Source organism: Macaca mulatta, chromosome 15 (genome assembly GCF_049350105.2).
Source record: "Macaca mulatta isolate MMU2019108-1 chromosome 15, T2T-MMU8v2.0, whole genome shotgun sequence".
Taxonomy (NCBI): Eukaryota; Metazoa; Chordata; class Mammalia; order Primates; family Cercopithecidae; genus Macaca; species Macaca mulatta.
The window spans coordinates 125,089,022-125,106,202 of record NC_133420.1 but is presented as its reverse complement, the minus strand read 5'-3'; the positions used below and the strand labels follow the sequence as shown (position 1 = coordinate 125,106,202).

The window sequence follows — 17,181 nt, the reverse complement described above, 5'->3', positions numbered from 1 at the left end:
CAAGTTAGTCCACTTTTTAGCCAGAAATCAAACAGAAAGCTAGACTAGTTAGAAGTAGCAATGAGTGCAAGATTCTTTCAGAATCTTTGAAGACCTTTATCCCTAGGGATCTCAGTGTTGTTCATTTCATTCCAGGTATTACCCTTGTATGTGAGACATAAATAATGTCACATCTTTTACTTTCTTTTTTTCTTTCTTCTTTCTTCTTCTTTTTTTTAAACAAAGTCTCACTATGTTGCCCATGTTCCTGAGCTCAAGTGATTCTCCTGCCTCGGCCTCGCAAAGGCCACCATGGCTGGCCTGACTTTCCAAATTAGTTGTTGGGTCTTGAAATGTCCAGTTTAGCAGAAAATCTTGTATTTATTCCCTGGGGCTATCTCTTATGCCTTCCTGCTTTGAATTTTTCAAAAAGCTAAGGGGTTCCCTAAGTCCAAGGAAGACAATCTTGCTTTACAAGTCAGAAGAAGGGGGGAAAAGGCCGTTCTAGTCATTCTGTTGTTTCCATTGATTCACTTCCTGTATTGCTGCCATTGTAACTTGTCCTGCAATCTGGTAATGATTGACTTTTGGTACCAGGATGCCCTTACTGATTCAGATCCCTCTCTCTTCATGATGACTCATACACAGTGTCCACAGCTACAATGTTTTTTAGTTCATGTACATAGATAGGCTCAGCCATTGTTCCCAGCACCCTGCTCTGGCAGAAAGGCCTCCTAGCTTTACCCACACACGTAGTGAGTAAATTGACCTTCTCCCTAATACTAAAAACCTTATTTGTAGCCCACGTCTTAGCTTGGCCTAGCCTATACCTTCATGGTATGTTATCCTTTGAGACCAGTGTCCATCTGTTCTCTAGCAAATATTAGTTGGATTGTACTCAACAGTCAGGGATGTTCAAATAATGTTGCAGGAAGAGAGCAGAGGTCCCTTTGCCTTTTGTTGTCACATCTGTACCTTGAGCCTTTTTTCTGTCCCGTGTAGCCTTTTGTTAGATAGCAGAATGTTCCACATTATCCTTCAATAGAGTAATGAGCACCAACTTGGAGTTGGCCCCTCAAGTAATGTGTTTCCATAATAATGAAAACCTGTCAGGCTCTTTGCATCTCCACCTCAAGTTTTTAAAATATTTTAAAATTCTACCTCACAGGAAGTCATTCAACAGAATTCTCTGTATCTAAAGTAGGTAATTTAGATTTAACAGAGCTAAGCCTCATCCATGACTTTTGAGTATCCGTGTATAAAACAGGGCTTTATACTTGTTTCAGCAGCACATATTCTAAAATTGGATCATTACAGAACAGATAAGCATGCCTGCTGCCTAAGGATGGCACACAAATTCAGAAAGCATTCCACATGTTGCATGGTCCCCAGAAGGTCATTTGACTATTTGTTAACTAGCTTCAAGGAAATAATGTGAGTCAAACCAAAACAGGAGTCACCCAATATGGAAATTGTTATTATGATCATTATAGAAGTATTCATGTAAGGTGATCTGTGAAATGAGAACAGAGCTGAGTGGCATAAGGGATGTTATATGCAAATATGTTGTTAGTACATGACTTGGAAATGAAGAAACATCAACTTGCATCTCTTTCATGGAACTGAAAAACAATACAAGCAAGGCTTTGTCTTGTGTGTCAGTCGGAGAGGACCCAGAAGATGCAGCCTCTGACACAGACCTGCTGGCTCTGAGTTTGAGGAGGTAGAGAAGGAATGGTAGTTGTCCCAGCCAGGTTTTGACATCTATTAGTTTTCTGCCCTTGGTGTGATTGATGAGCTCAGTAATAGGGGACAATTAGGTTATATGTTTTAATGAGACAATAATATATTTATATATAAATTTAGTTATAAGTTATGAGCTAGCTAAAATGCTCTGAACTATAAGCCACAATGAATAGAACTAATAACCAAAATTAGCACTTAATAATATTCTCTGAAAACTGTGACATTCAAATATTAGAACCTATGAAAAAACACCCATCAGGTTTTATTTGAGATTCCAAAATTGTTCCAGCAATGCGGCTCAAGAATAAATTTTTCCATTGCTTTACTATTTCTCTGAACATTTAAACATTTTACCTCATTACATCCTCCTAACAACCTAGTGAAGTCAAGTAGTAAAATCTTTGTTTTTTAGAAGAAGCCATGGAGCCTAAGAGAAGCAACTGGTCTGAAAACAAAATACCTATTGGTCACAGAGCGAGGACTTACTCTGAGTGCAGGACGGTTTCCAGGCTGTTAAGCTAATTAGAATTAACTTACTGAGCTATGTTTTTCTCAGTTTATGAGTACTTCCTGTTTTTCTTCTTTAATTAGAAGCTTAATAAGTTTATACAGCTTAAAATTTTAAAGTGTATTGGACATTAGAGTTCTGATATTAGCTCTGATATTGTCTGAAATGCTTTAAGAATTTAATATGTTTGGTAAATATTTTTCATATCACTATTAAAATACTAATTTTATTTATTACATTTATTATGCATAGCATTCAACAACAAATTTTGGAACATAAAAATAAGATACTTAAAAATCATCTTCGAAATGACAATCAAGGTAAGACTTCTGATAGTAAATTTCTCATTTCTCTTGGTGGTCTTACTGATTTTAAAAAGCAAAATTACAGGCCAGGCGTGGTGGCTCAAACATGTAATACCAGCTCTTTGGGAGGCCAAGGCGGGTGGATCACCTGAGGTCAGGATTTTGAGACCAGCCTGGCTAACATGGTGAAACCCCATCTCTACTAAAAATACGAAAATTAGCTGGGCATGGTGGCGGGCGCCTGTAATCCCAGCTACTTGGGAGGCTGAGGCAGGAGAATCACTTGAACCCAGGAAGTGGAGGTTGCAGTGAGCTGAGATGGCACCACTGCACTCTAGCCTGGATGAAAGAGCGAGACTCTATCTCCGAAAAAAACCAAAAAAAGTAAGATTACGTATTTTTAATCATAAAAGAGCAGTTTAAAATATGTATATTTATGTATAAATTAATTTTTTAAATTTAATTTCTTTAGTTTAGAATTCAGTTATTTAAGAAGTTAGTTCTCAATCTCAAACAGTATTCTCTGAAAAAAATTCGTTTATGATCCCTGAAATTCTACATTATATTTTTGTATTAATATAAATAAGAAATTAGATTTTTAAGTTAACATGTTGCATTTTCCTATATAATTACATTGTTACAAATTGCACTTGTTATGCAAATGGATCTTCTATTTAACTTTTATAGTAAATGGTTTATATTTAGTAAATAAATGTTAATTACAGTTGATTCTTGAATGTTGTGGGAGTTAGGGACTCTGATCCCTGTGCAGTTGAAAATCTGAGTATAACTTTGACTCCTTCCAAACATAACTACTAATAGCCTACCATTGACTGGAAACTTTACTGATAACATAAACAGTCGATGAACACATAGTTGGTATGTGTTGCATTATTATATACTATGCTTTTAGAATAAAATAAGCTAGAGAAATGAAGCTGTTACAAAGAAAATCATAGAAAAGAAAAAAACATACCTACTATTCATAAACATAAGTGAATCCTCCCAAAGGTCTTCATCTTCATCATCTTCAGGTTAATTAGGCTGAGGAGGAAGAAAATGGTTGGTTTTGCTGTCTCTTGGTTGCAGAAGCAGAAGAAAAATCTGCATATAAGTGGACCCCTGCAGTTCAAACTCTTATTGTTCAGGGTCAAGTGTATTATACAGGAATCTGTGTCACTAAGAAAGTAACTGTCTTTAGAACTGGGAATTCAACAATCCCTTTCTGATACCATAAACAAATGGCAATAAGAACCATAAAACTGAGCCATTGTGCACCCATACAAATAGGAGATTATTTCTGAAGATACCTACGGAATGCAGAAGACAGAAAAGTAATCCCTTCCCGAGAAGCAGAAGTTATGTTACATATTCTTATACAAACAAGGTCTACTTTTAATTTATTCACCATAAGTTGGAACCTCATGAGATATATTCACTTCTTAGAACAAGCTGTGTTTTTTTATATGCTGGATAATTATAATAATAGTAATTTTGTTGGGACAAGATAATCTGTTACCAGGCTGGGCGTGGTGGCTCATGCATGTAATCCCAGCACTTGGGAGGCCAAGGAAGGCAGATCACTTGAGGTCAGGAGTTTGAGACCAGCCTGGCCAACATGGTGAAACCCTATCTCTACTAAAAGTACAAAAAGTAACCAGGCATGGGGGTGGGCACCCATATTCCCAACTACTCGGGACGCTGAGGCAGGAGAATTGTTTGAACCTTGGAGGTGGAGATTGCAGTGAGCTGAGAACGTGCCACTGCACTCCAGCCTGGGTGACAGAGCAAGATTCCATCTCAAAAAACAAAAAAAAAACTCTGGTAACCATTAGGCAAGAGATGATCATAATAAATATTCCAATAACCAAACTCTAGGCTCAAAAAATTTTTTTAAATTATAATAAAATTATAAAAATGGTTCACAATAACAAAAGTATAACACCTAATGTGTTGTACAGTCTGAACTGTATAAAGACACCGTTAATTTAGTATATATTTATCAAACCACTTCTATAAGTTAGGTTTGGCAAATGCACGAGACAAAGATGGAATTGACGTAGTTTTTGTCTTTAAGGTGCTCATAATAGAATATTAGAATATAGATAACTATTTAATTTTTGTGTTTTTTAACAGACTTTTTAAGAAAAATATTTTAATTCATTCATATACTTGTCCACTTAAAAAATAACTATCATTTATCTTTTATAGACTAAGCATTTTTCCAATGTTACAAAATACATTTAAAAAATGCAGTTAGGAGATTGTTATTACCACTGTTATTTATTTACCACCTTAAATAGTGCTTACTGTATGTCCAATGTCACCTGGGAGCTTATAGTTATTATTTATTATATATGTATCATGTTCAGTACGTGCCAAGCACGTTTATGTTTGTGGTAATGAATGCAAGCTTCTAAAATGTGGGTAGGATTTAGGGTAAGTGTGCAGAGTGGGTGGAACTTTGCCAGGTAAGGAGGCAGAGGGATGATGCTTGGCAGAAGGAGTATCTAACAAGCTTGCATGTTTGACAGAAGCAGCAGCCACGAGGAATGAAAGTTTTAAAACACGAGGAGCAAGTTCAAAAGATAGGACACCTGAGTGAACTTTGTAGAGTTTATGAGCAGCTCAAATTTACTAGTGCAAAAAATATATATGGAGAGCTTGGTAATGAGGTGAAAACAGCTCACAGTTATTATTTATTACGTATTTATCGTGTTTAGTGTGTGTCAGTGAAGGCAGGCTTAGGAGAGACTTTGTTGTTGGTTTACCTGTGTCTAGAAACAAGTCCAGTAAAAGACTTTTAATAGTATAGAGCTGAGTGGATCTCATCCTGTGGGCCAGGTGAAACTTCTGAGGTAGAATGCTTTTGGCTGCAGATACTAGAGGACATAACAGTGGCCAAACCATAAGAACCAGGCTTGTTTTGGTTGTCCGGTGATATTATTGGATCCCACATGTTCCTCTTTCAGCTATGCTGTTGGCAGTGTCTTGTTCATGTCTCCTTTCATGGTTGGCTACTTAGCAACAGCTCCAAACATCCTGTTCTCACAAGACAGTATCTAAAGGCTGGAAGGGCTGCTTTTCTTCACATGTGTCTTTTAAATTGGGAGAAAACTCCGAACCTTGCAGGGGACTTTTTGTAATTTTTTTTTTTTTGGGGGGGGATGTAGTCTCTCTCTGTCGCCAGTCTGGAGTCCAGTGGCACGATCTCGGCTCACTGCAGCCTCCACCTCCCAAGGTCAAGCAATTCTCCTGCCTCAGCCTCCCGAGGAGCTGGGACAACAGGCACATGCGACCAAGCCCAGGTAATTTTTCTATGTTTAGTAGAGACGGGGTTTCACCTTGTTGTCCAGGATGGTCTCGGTCTCTTGATCTCGTGTTCTGCCCGCCTCGGCCTCCCAAAGTGCTGGGGTTACAGGCATGAGCCACCGTGCTCAGCCCTTTTTGTAAAATTTTATTAGCTGGGTCACACCACATACTCATTCCTAAACCAGGCACTGAGAAAGCAAATGTGGTTATGTGATTAGCTTTGAATAATCACTTACCTTTTGAAGCTGGAGAGGAGTATTGAGATAATAAATATCCAAATAGATTTGTGATTCTCCAGCAAGAAACAACAAGGAACTGCTCTTGGGTAGGGAGCCAACAGTGTTTGCTTTAGAAATTCATTGGAAAATTGTGAGCAGGGGAGGCATTAGATTCAATTTGAGAATTAGGGCATTCTGTTCAGGGTATAAAGCAGGGATTGGCAAACTTTTTCTGTAAAGGGCCAAATAGGAAATATTTTAGGCCATGTGGTCTCTCTTTCTCTCTCTCTCTCTCTTTCAAGAACGATTTAAGCAGCTGAAGGCCATGTGATCTCTGTCGTAGCTACTCAACCCTGCCATTGTAGTGTGAAAGCAGTCATAGGCAGCATGTCAGTGAATAGGCATGACTGTACTCTCATAAAACTTTACTGAGAAAAAACTTATGGTAGGCAGGATTTGGCGTGTGGTCTGCAGTGTGCTGACCCATTTTGTAGAGGGTAGATGGAGGATAGGTGTCACCTGGGAGCATATAGTTATTATTTACTAGAAATTTATTATGTTCATTAGATGCCATGCACTTTTAAATTTGTGGTGATGACTGCAAGCTTCTAAAAAAATGGGTAGGATTTAGGGGAAGCATGCAGAGTGAGTGAAACTTTGCCAGGTAAGGAGGCAGAGGGATGATGTTTTCTAGAAGGAATAGCTAACAAGCTTGCATGTTTGGCAGAAACAGCAGCTGTGAAGCCTGCAAATTTGAAAAAAAGGAAAGAAGGTGCAAAAGGTAAGACACTGAGTGTCTCTACTCTTAACCATGTGAAGAGACGGGAAGACAAGGGAAGCTTCAGCCATAGTTAATGCTGTAGTTTCCTTGTCACAAATCCATGGAGTCCATGAGTCTATTACAAGGTTTTCACCCATCCATTATAAAATAAAACGGTGGAGCTCCAGTTTATTCATTTGAAAATATTGGTGTTGCCAGGGATGGTGGCTCCTGCCTGTAATCTTGTCAGTGTTGGAGGCTGAGATAGAAGCATCCCTTGAGGCTAGGAGGTCCAGCAGCCTGGGCAACATCGCCAAATCTTGTGTCTATTTTTTAAAAATCTGTAGCTGGGTGTGGTGTTCTGCCCCTGTGATCTCAGTTACTTGGGAGGCTAAAGCAGGAAAATTACTTGAGCCTAGAAGTTTGATCCTGCAGTTAGTTATGATAGCAACCTTACACTGTAGCCTAGGTGGCAGAGTGAGACCCCATCTCTAAGAAAAATCAAGTCAAATAGGATAAGATACAATAAAGTAAAATGTTGGTCTTTTTCTTGGAATTATGCTTTTCTAATTTGTTTTGCTTTTTTTATAAATTTAAGAAACAACAGTAATAGTTGGTTTATATAAGGCTTTCAGAAACTGGCTTCTGCCCAAATCTCCATCTGCAGCCCTTTCTCTGTCTGCCTCTTTTTCTGGCATTACTGAGCTGCTGGTGATGCCCCCGTCACCGTCCCTCTCATGTAGACAAATACATACAGTCTGGGAGGCTTCTCTCCCTCTCTTGCCACTGCCTGGCATGTACTATCTTTCCTGCCCTCTGCCTCTTTTAATCTGGTGAACCTCACTGTCTAAGTCTCAGCCCATGCATGATCTCTAGAAAAACCATCCCTGACAGCTTTTATTCTCATTCTTTAAACCCCAGTGCCTACCACTTAGCAGGAACTCAATTAAACATTTAGTAAAATAAAGACTTTATACAAAGATGATTGCTACAGTCTAGCAACAAAGGGGATAGACGTGCAAAAACATGATGCACAGTTCAGATGGTGAAGTGACACTAGAAAAATGGACACTAGAAAAATGGACTAAGGGAGCCCCAAGGACGGAGAGCCTGTGTATGTGGAGAATGATAGCCAGATTCAAGGAGGACTTCACATAGCATTTTGAGCCTTTTTTCCTTTTTTCTTTTTCTGTTTTTGGAAACAAGTTCTTACTGTGTCATCCAGGGTAGAGTGCAGTGGCATGATCGAGACTCACTGCAAACTGAAACTCCTGGGCTTAAGGGATCCTCTTGCCTCAACCTCTTGAGTAGCTGGGACTACAGGCACACACCACCATACCTGGCAAATTTTCTGTAGAGTCAGGATTTCACTATGGTCTCCAGACTGGCCTTAAACTCCTGGCTTTAAGCAGTTATCCCATCTGGACCTTCCAAAGTGATGGGATTACAGGTGTGAGCTACTGTGCCCAGCCTACATTCTGAGTCTTACAACACAAAAATACATTTATCAAAATAGTAGAGGAAAACATTTCAGATGTAAAAAACAGGGTGTACATTATAAAGGTGTAACAGTAACAAAAATTTTGCAAATTATTAGTAAATAACAACTTAGCATGTTGTTTAAAAGATACTATTATGAAGTAGAGAATGGTAAAGTGTTACTTTATATGTTTTCACTGTATTTTTAAATTTTGTTTTGTTTCCAGCAGTTTTGTTTATTTACATTGGGTGGAATAATTTGTGGGTGACCCTGAGACTTTTGCATGTCTTGAACCTGCTGATATCTAGTGTCTCCCCAAGTGGTTTGTTAAAGTTTTAGGTAATTAGAAGTGCTTCTTAAAAATGTAAATATTCCAATAAACATTTAGCTTCATTTAAACTCTCAAATTATAAAATAAAAGTATGTTATTTTGTATCCATTTTAATAAAGATTATAGTCTTTATTCTAAGTCATTCATTTTAACTGAACATATGGATTTGTCAGCAGAACACAACTTAAAAGTGGCTTCAGAGGAAAAGCAAGAAAGGCTTGAAAGAAGTGGAAATAAACAGCCACAGGTATATAGCAATTTAAATTTCTGGTTTACTATTGGTTTGTTTGTTTGTTTTTCTTTAATACCATAGCATAGTCCAAATGAAGTGACCTTATAGGCTATCATTTTAGAATCCAACAGATCGTAATTTCATATTGAATTTTAAAACATTTTAGCCAGTTATAAAATTTAAAATATTCTTACAGTCTGTAGTAACTCATAGCTATCTGTACCCTTGGAATTGAGGCCAGAAATTTCCAGAAGTCGCTTTGCTCTTTTATTTTTATAACCTTCTTCATGATAAAGAAGGTAACATCAGAAATGGAGTTGTATTACTAAGCAAGAGAAATTATGAACAATTGGACAGTGATGGCCCCTGAGTTCACCTCATGTTAAAGGAGTGGTTCCCAGTGGTTCGAACTTTGCAGTTTTATGTTGCTGGTCACCAGTGCTGAGGTTAAAGACTTCGTCTGTCTTTTGGTTTCTGGTTGCCTTTGGTGTCTATGTTCAGGGAGAGGATGGGGTCATAAAATCAGCCCAACTGCCTATTGAGAGAATCATGCCTTCCAGAAAGGGACTTTGGTGTCAGAGTACAAACAATAACTTTCTTGTTTTAACATAAATAGAAAATGCTATTAAAAATTTTTAACCCACTGTCACTAGTGGAGCTTAGAATATATTAGACCTGGATATAAGCAGATAACTTTCTAGATAACACTGTCATATTACAGTACAATATTTGAAGTAGAATCTAAAAATTTTCTTGTCTTTCTGATTGGTATTCATTTTGGCTTCTAATAATTTAGCATTTGCCAACTCTTTAGTTAATCCTCAGAGATATTAATTCACTGTAGGGGTTCACTATTTAGGGTATGCTGAGGTAAAAATCCTTTGAAGAGAGAAAGCCTATAGAATACTACATATCATCTGTGAACCCATTTCTGTCAGATTTAATTCATAATGAATTAAGTTTACTCCAAACAAACAGAGTTAAGCTTCCTGACTCATGTTTTTCTCCTATATTAAGCCAAGGCAAATTATTTTTTACTTCTTAGTTATAATCCAGTAACTTAGGGGTAGTAAAACATAGATTAAGTTTCACAGTTCAATTTTAATTATTTTCTATTTTTTCTTTGTTCATACTTGAGACTAGAGTTAATTTTAAAACATGCACCCTGTCAGAAAAGACATCTGAGAAACAAAAGACGCAAATTAATTTTCACTTTTGCACCTGCAAAAAAAAAAAAAAAAGTCTCAAGAACCAGAACTGGGTAAAAATTGTAATAAAGACGATATATCTGTATATTCAGGACTTCCTTTAAAATTCATTACAAAGACTCACACCTGTAATGCCAGCACTTTGGGAGGCCTAGGCGGGCGGATCACCTGAGGTTGAGAGTTTGAGACCAGCCTGACCAACGTGGAGAAACCCCGTCTCTACTAAAAATACAAAATTAGCCAGATGTGGTGGCACATGCCTGCAATCCCAGCTACTCGGGAGGCTGAGGCAGGAGAATCGCTTGAACCTGGGAGGCAGAGGTTGTGTTGAGCCAAGATCATGCCATTGCACTCCAGCCTGGGCAACAAGAGTGAAAGTCCATCTCAAAAAAAAAATTCATTACAAAAAAGTTCAACTGAAGATTGTTGAAAGTTTTGAAAAATCCAAAATTACTGTTTGTCCTGAGGAAGAGCTCTTACGTTGTAAACCTAAAGAGGGACAAAGTTAAAGGGAGTGCCCCGTAATCTGATGAATCATATCCCTGATAATATCCCTGAGGAAGCAGATACACCTGGAGTGTCTTAACTCTGTAGTATTCCAGGCATTGCCTGAACAGAACGAGCCCATCTCACTCAGGTCTTGTCATTGCATTTACACTCGGAGTCCCTCAAACACACTTGCCAGTCGTCTTCTAAGCTTTATTCAAATGAAAATAAATCAGACTGTAAAAATTGTAACAAACCAGACATGTCGCCATTTCTCACAGAGATGAAGAAGAAAGAGAATTGTTGTAATGATACAGAAATTGAAAAATTAAGGAACCCAGTAGTTATGGCTGAAATGAAAGAAGACTAAGAGTTTGATATTCAAATGACAAGAAAATACAACCCAAAATACCACAGATTGGAAATTAGACATTAGACATTGGCCTCAGTCTAGAGATGCAAAAAGTCTTTTTGGTTTGTGGTTTGCTCACTTCAAAGAATTGAAGCATGTAATATGGATAGAAAGCTACAGTATTTCTGCTGTTACAGACACTTACAAAAACCGAAAACCAATACAGCGCTTGTTCCACAAGCCATATGGAACTTAGAAGCTCTTCTAAAGCTTAGAAGATGACTGGCAAGTGTGTTTCAGGGACCCACATGTGACAGTCCCACTGCTAATATCTATAAAAGCATGAAACCCGAATTAGAAAATGTGAGTTATTCTCCACCACATAGTGACAGAACATCAAAAGCATATGTAGAAGAAGACTTACAGCAAGATATGCAAAGGCTTAAGCATGAGGTGAGCTTGTTACAAGTAGAGGTCCTGGCTTTGAAGAAAAGAAGTTCAACTATAAAAAGAAAGAGGTTCCCTTGCTGCTTCTCTTATTATAAGTTATCTGATTCTTTCTGGTTCTCTACTCAAGAAAATCTCATGTGTATAGTTACAGTGGGGTTATCTAAACGTGTAGTTACGTGTCAAAGTAGATTAGTGCTGCTATCTAAATGACAGTTCTGGAAAACATTCCCATAATCTTTGCTCATTGATCAACTTAAGTCTCACTATGAGTCTTCCAAGTGGCATATGTGCTGGGAAAATTATTTAACCATATACCATGTGACCTTCTGAACTAGATAAGCATAAGGGAAATTGCTAAAGAAATAATGTCTAGATTCTTTTTTCTATATTCATTTTAATATGAATTACATTTATTTAAATGATAAAATGGTAATACAATGGGAGGGAAGCAATGACTGAGAAGAGACATGAAAATGTGTCTGACCTTGAGAGTTGCAACAAATACTTCCAGCCAAAGACGTCTGTTTAGTGTGCTTCATGCATGCAGGTTTATCTGTTTGACTCAAACTGTTTAAACTTATAATTCCATCATGGCCACTTTAAATAATTTTGGAAACAAATATATATACTTTCACATATTTAAAAAAATCATCACTCTCCAATGTTTCTGTTGAATCAGACTTTTACATGATGTTGTTTCATAAAATATGGTAGGTTTTGAGATGTATGATTTTATCATATAAGTACCATAACTCCTCAGCCAAAAATTTAGCATTTGACTCTGTAGTAGAAGGCTGAGTTCTGTACATTGTGTTCTAAAGATAGACAAAAATCTAGAGATTTTCTTTCAAAGTAAAAGCAGATGAGGCCTCCCACCACCCTCTGAGCCATTAAATTGCTTTGCCAAAGTCACACCTTTAATTTATTTGATGAATTTAATGCATTTATCTGGTAATTTATGTAATTCAGCAACATGTAATTGTATCTTCCCTTTTGGTGCCACGAAATGCTAGGTAATGCCACCTTAGGAGCGTTGAGTGAGTTACTTAATATTTCTTGGTTTTACTTCCCTTATCAAGTAGATAATGGGGCTAGAGTGGACAATTATACTGTATATCTTCCAGCTATAAACTTTTGTGGTAAGTGAATGTAAATTTGAGGAACATCTCATTTTCCAGGATTCTGCACTAGCAACTCAGCAGTTTCACTCAGCTCCTTGTGTTGTGGCAAACTTTGGTTCCTCTATTTCAGTGAGCACCTTCACTTTTTTGGTATCCCAGGATCCAAATGAAAAAATAAGGAGAACAAACAGTGGGGAAAAGAATAGCTTAGTGCAGAAAAGGGAAAGCTTCTTTTCTGTTTCTGAAGCCCCACATGTCACATCCTCTCAATCTGGCTATTTCATGGAGAATCCAGGTGACAAAGACAGAAGACACATTTTATGCCTGTGTCTTTTTGTTTCTCTGTTTTTGTGTTGATACATTTACACCACAGAAGTACCTGTGATCTGATGGAGAACTAGAAGTAGAATCAGAAGCCCTGAGGAAAATCCTGCAGCTTGCTTATATTTTTAACCTCTCTTCTTTAAGGATTGTGATGATTAAATAAGTTCATCAATGTATGTATGTAGAAGTGCTTAGTACAATGTCTAGATTTATGATTTAGTAAATGTAATTCTTACAACTGACTAAAAAATGTTGAGTCAAATCACAATAGAATATGATCAGAGAAACAGAACTTTTAAAACTTTGAGAGATTTTATCTGTCCAAATAGATGTGGAGGTAAAGCTCTTGCTCTAGGGTGGTGTCTGGGTTAGATATCAGAGTATAAATGCAATTTTCTTTTTTCAAGATTTTAGTCAAAATTTTTAACATTTAACTTTATGCTTTGAGTTTGTTGTAATTCAGAGAAAGGTTTTTCCAATTCTGATATTCTTAAAAATTCTCTAGAGTGTGTGTGTGTGTGTGTGTGTGTGTGTGTGTGTTTACTTTTATGGATTCATTGACATCAAATAAATTTAATTTTTTTTTTTTTTTTTTTTAAGACGGAGTCTCACTCTGTCGCCCAGGCGGGAGTGCAGTGGCCGGATCTCAGCTCACTGCAAGCTCTGCCTCCCAGGTTTACGCCATTCTCCTGCCTCAGCCTCCCGAGTAGCTGGGACTACAGGCACCCGCCACCTCGCCCGGCTAGTTTTTTTGTACTTTTTAGTAGAGACGGGGTTTCACCGTGTTCACCAGGATGGTCTCGATCTCCTGACCTCGTGATCCGCCCATCTCGGCCTCCCAAAGTGCTGGGATTACAGGCTTGAGCCACCGCGCCCGGCCTGACATCAAATAAATTTTTGAACTTTTTGAAATGTATGCTAAGGTTCAAGGTTTTACTTCAACTTTTTCTCCAGTTTGATATCCACTTACAGCAACTTTTAATTCCATGAATGTACAGGTTGTTCTTTCACTTCAGAAATAACCATGATATGTTATTTTGTTGAGTGCTAGCTAAAAATTTGTTTTGTTTTATTTAGGATTCTCAAAGTTATGGAAGAAAGAAGGATGTGATGTATGGAAATTACATGTTGAAGAGAGACATTGCCATGCTCAAACAGGAATTATACACAATAAAAAATGACAGTCTCAGAAAGGAAAAAGAATATATTCAGGAAATTAAAAGTATTACAGAAATGAATGCTAACTTTGAAAAGAGTGTAAGACTCAATGACAAAATGATAACAAAAACAACGGCCCAGTATTCGCAACAGCTTAATGAACTGAAAGCTGAGAATACAAGGCTGAATTCAAAATTGGAGAAGGAAAAACACAGCAAAGAAAGACTAGAAGTTGAAGTTGAATCCCTCCATTCTAGCCTGGCCACTGCTATAAATGAGTACAATGAAATTTTGGAAAGAAAAGACCTGGAACTAGTTTTATGGAGAGCAGATGATGTTTCTGTACATGAAAAAATGGATTCCAATATTTCTCAATTAACAGATAAGAATGAGTTGCTTACCAAACAACTTTCTAAAGCTCGGGTGAAGTTCAATACCTTAAAAGGTAAGCTTCATGAGACAAGAGATGCTCTCAGGGAAAAGACACTGGCTTTAGAAAGTGTACAGATGGACCTAAAGCAAGCGCAGTATCGATTAAAGGAAATGAAGCAGATGCATCCAAATGAGGAAGCTAAAGAAAGTCAATCCTTTGGAAAGCAGAACTCTTTAGAGGAGAGAATACATCAAGAACTTGAAAATCTATTGCTTGAACAACAACTAAAGGATGCTTATAAGGAAGGCAATAATAAAGAGATAGTCATTAATATCCAAGAAGACTGTCTTGAGAATGGAAAGGAAGATCTTACAGAAGAAAAAAATATGGAATTAATGAATGAATATAATTATTTAAAAGAAAAACTGTTTCAGTATGAAAAAGACGAAGCAGAAGGAGAAGTAAGTATGAAGAAAACTGTTTTTAACCTTCTGGAAACATTTAAGCATTTCATTCTGGCTGTATGTTGAACCTAGTTCAATATAAAAATAAATAGATGAAAATGTGTTTACCATACTGTATAATTCCATTTACATGAATCATCCAGGAAATACATGTATAGGAACAGAAAGAAGATTAATGTTTGTGTAGGGCTGGGGCTGGAAATGGGTGGTGACTGCTAATGGGCATGAGGGATTGTCCTGGAGTGATGAAAATGTTCTAAAGTTGGATTGTAGAGATGGTTGCACGACATAGTAAATTTACTAAAAATATTTGAACTGTTTGTTAAAACAGATAAATTCTATAAATCGTATTTCAACAAAGCTGTTTTAATAAAAATCATATTTCCACAAAGCTGTTTTAATACAAAACCAAAAAAATATGTTTACTGTATCAGCTTGGAAACATACTTTGTTTCCAGAAAATAAAAGGTAGAACTGGCAGATGCTTTCCTTTGAGTAAAGACATTATGTCACCAATGAAATTTTAGTAGATACAGAGCAATGTTGATAAGGGAGGTAGTCTTATACTACTGAAATAATAAATTTAATGTCTTTATGTTGCCACATTCTAAGACCATAATGAAGCAGGTAAATGGAAATGCTTGTACCTGAAATGTGTATTTTGAAATTAAGATTCAATTAAGTGAGCCGCTTTGACACTTAATTCTAGATTTCCCAGATGAAGTGAAGTTTGTTGCTGTGTCTTGTGGTGCTTTTCCTTTAGTGACTCTCTCTTTTATGTATTTTGGTTGGTATAACTTTGTTTTGATTCATACCAATGTGACTTAAGTCTAAAAATATGTCAGTCTCACATTATGTATTTTTCTGACCACTTAGAATTTTAAAGACATCTACTTGTTATAAAATCACAATTTGGAATAAATGTCACAAATTTTAGCAAAAAAAAATTTGATATAATGTTCCCACTGGTAGGTATTTATAATTTATTGTGAATATTTTATGAATAATTAGCTCATAATTTACATTTTAAGTCTCAACGGCTATCATTTAGATATAACTCTTTCCCGTACAAGGATACTTGTAGCTGTCTGTGACTTATGAGTTTGACATTGAATCCCCATTTTCAGACTAATAAGGGGTGGCAGAGTTCATGGAGAATGGGATGGAAGTGAGTATGGGACACAGATGTAGGAGCTGAGGTCAGGGAGGGAGTTAGAGGCCATGTTACCTAGCGCCTTGAAGGCTATTGGAATTTTACTTTTATTCTGAGATAGGAATCTGTTGGAAGGATTTCAATAGGTGACTGAATATGTGAGGAACTCAGGTTGAGTTGAGGATCTAAGATGAATGAATAGTGGGCTAAATCCATCTGTCATGTAAGAGAATGATTTGGCAGGAAGATAACACCTTCTGTGCCCCTCACTGAATTCAGTAATAAAGAAGAATGTGTACGTATGAGGAAAAGAAAGTGAATCTGTGTGTGTGGTAATAATTTTCAAAGCATGTATGCTAGAGTTAAATATTAACATAATTTAATAATAAGGCACTTTATAAAATTGGTAACAAAAATATTTTATCAGGTGATTGTGAGACAACTTCAAGAAGAACTGGCTGATCACCTTAACAAATTTTCTATGTCAGAATCTCCACTGGAAGGTACATCACATTGTCATATTAATTTGGATGACACACAGGCTTCAAAGAAGAAATTATTTCAAGTAGGAAGTCAAGTATGTATGGAATTTAACATGTAGACCATTAATCTGTAGCTGGTTGAATAATATAAAGTGTTTAGGATACTAATTTCAGTGGACAGCCTGTTTTTGTAATTTCATTATAATTGATTATTACCATTTTATTATCTTTATAACGTACTTATTTCTTCAACTCTGGCTCTTGTTCTGACATTTTGAAAAATAGTTGCATATGTTTTCTCTTACAATGTTTACTCTTGGGAAAGTTGAGAATGATAAATCACTCCTCACAGAAAATTGACTTTTTTCCTGTTAAACAGTATTTTTAGATAATTTCCTTATTGTCTTGGTGAGGCAAGCCAGATTGAGTCAGAGGAGAATGTTTAATGGAATATTGCAGAAAGTTGTCTTATTTCTTCACTTTTGTGAATGGACACAGAAGCTGTGCCTATTCATTTCATGGATTCTAGGTTAACTTGTACAGAAAGGTCATCATACTGTTCTTTGAAATGCACACGTTTTAGATTAATTCACAAACTGCTTGAAAAGTTAGGCATTGCCTTCATCTTCCTTTCATTTAAAATATACTGTAATGGCATAAAAATATTCAGATCTGATAGAGCATGTACATCCAAAATAGAGAGCTGAGAAAATTATCTTGATCCTACCATGAGATTTTT

The 17,181-nt window shown here is 36.7% G+C and overlaps 1 protein-coding gene and 1 non-coding gene across 26 annotated transcripts in view; both read left to right on the top strand.

Moving 5' to 3' along the window:
• LOC711523 (ankyrin repeat domain-containing protein 18A) overlaps positions 1-17,181 on the top strand; it is an 82,721-nt gene that overhangs the window by 11,094 nt on the left and 54,446 nt on the right. For 6 of the 25 annotated variants that reach the window (XM_077966452.1, XM_077966451.1, XM_077966470.1 and 3 more), the window contains 6 exons: positions 2,486-2,553; positions 5,712-5,846; positions 6,796-6,849; positions 8,813-8,886; positions 13,890-14,804; positions 16,388-16,537. In XM_077966452.1, the coding sequence (XP_077822578.1) occupies positions 2,486-2,553; positions 5,712-5,846; positions 6,796-6,849; positions 8,813-8,886; positions 13,890-14,804; positions 16,388-16,537 (1,396 nt within the window). The remainder of the gene's footprint in view (positions 1-2,485; positions 2,554-5,711; positions 5,847-6,795; positions 6,850-8,812; positions 8,887-13,889; positions 14,805-16,387; positions 16,538-17,181) is intronic. The other 19 variants (XM_077966467.1, XM_077966463.1, XM_077966456.1 and 16 more) reach the window with 6 other exon arrangements.
• Positions 1,257-1,359, top strand: LOC114672884 (U6 spliceosomal RNA). Its single transcript, XR_003723418.1, has one exon. It is a non-coding gene; the product is annotated as a U6 spliceosomal RNA (small nuclear RNA).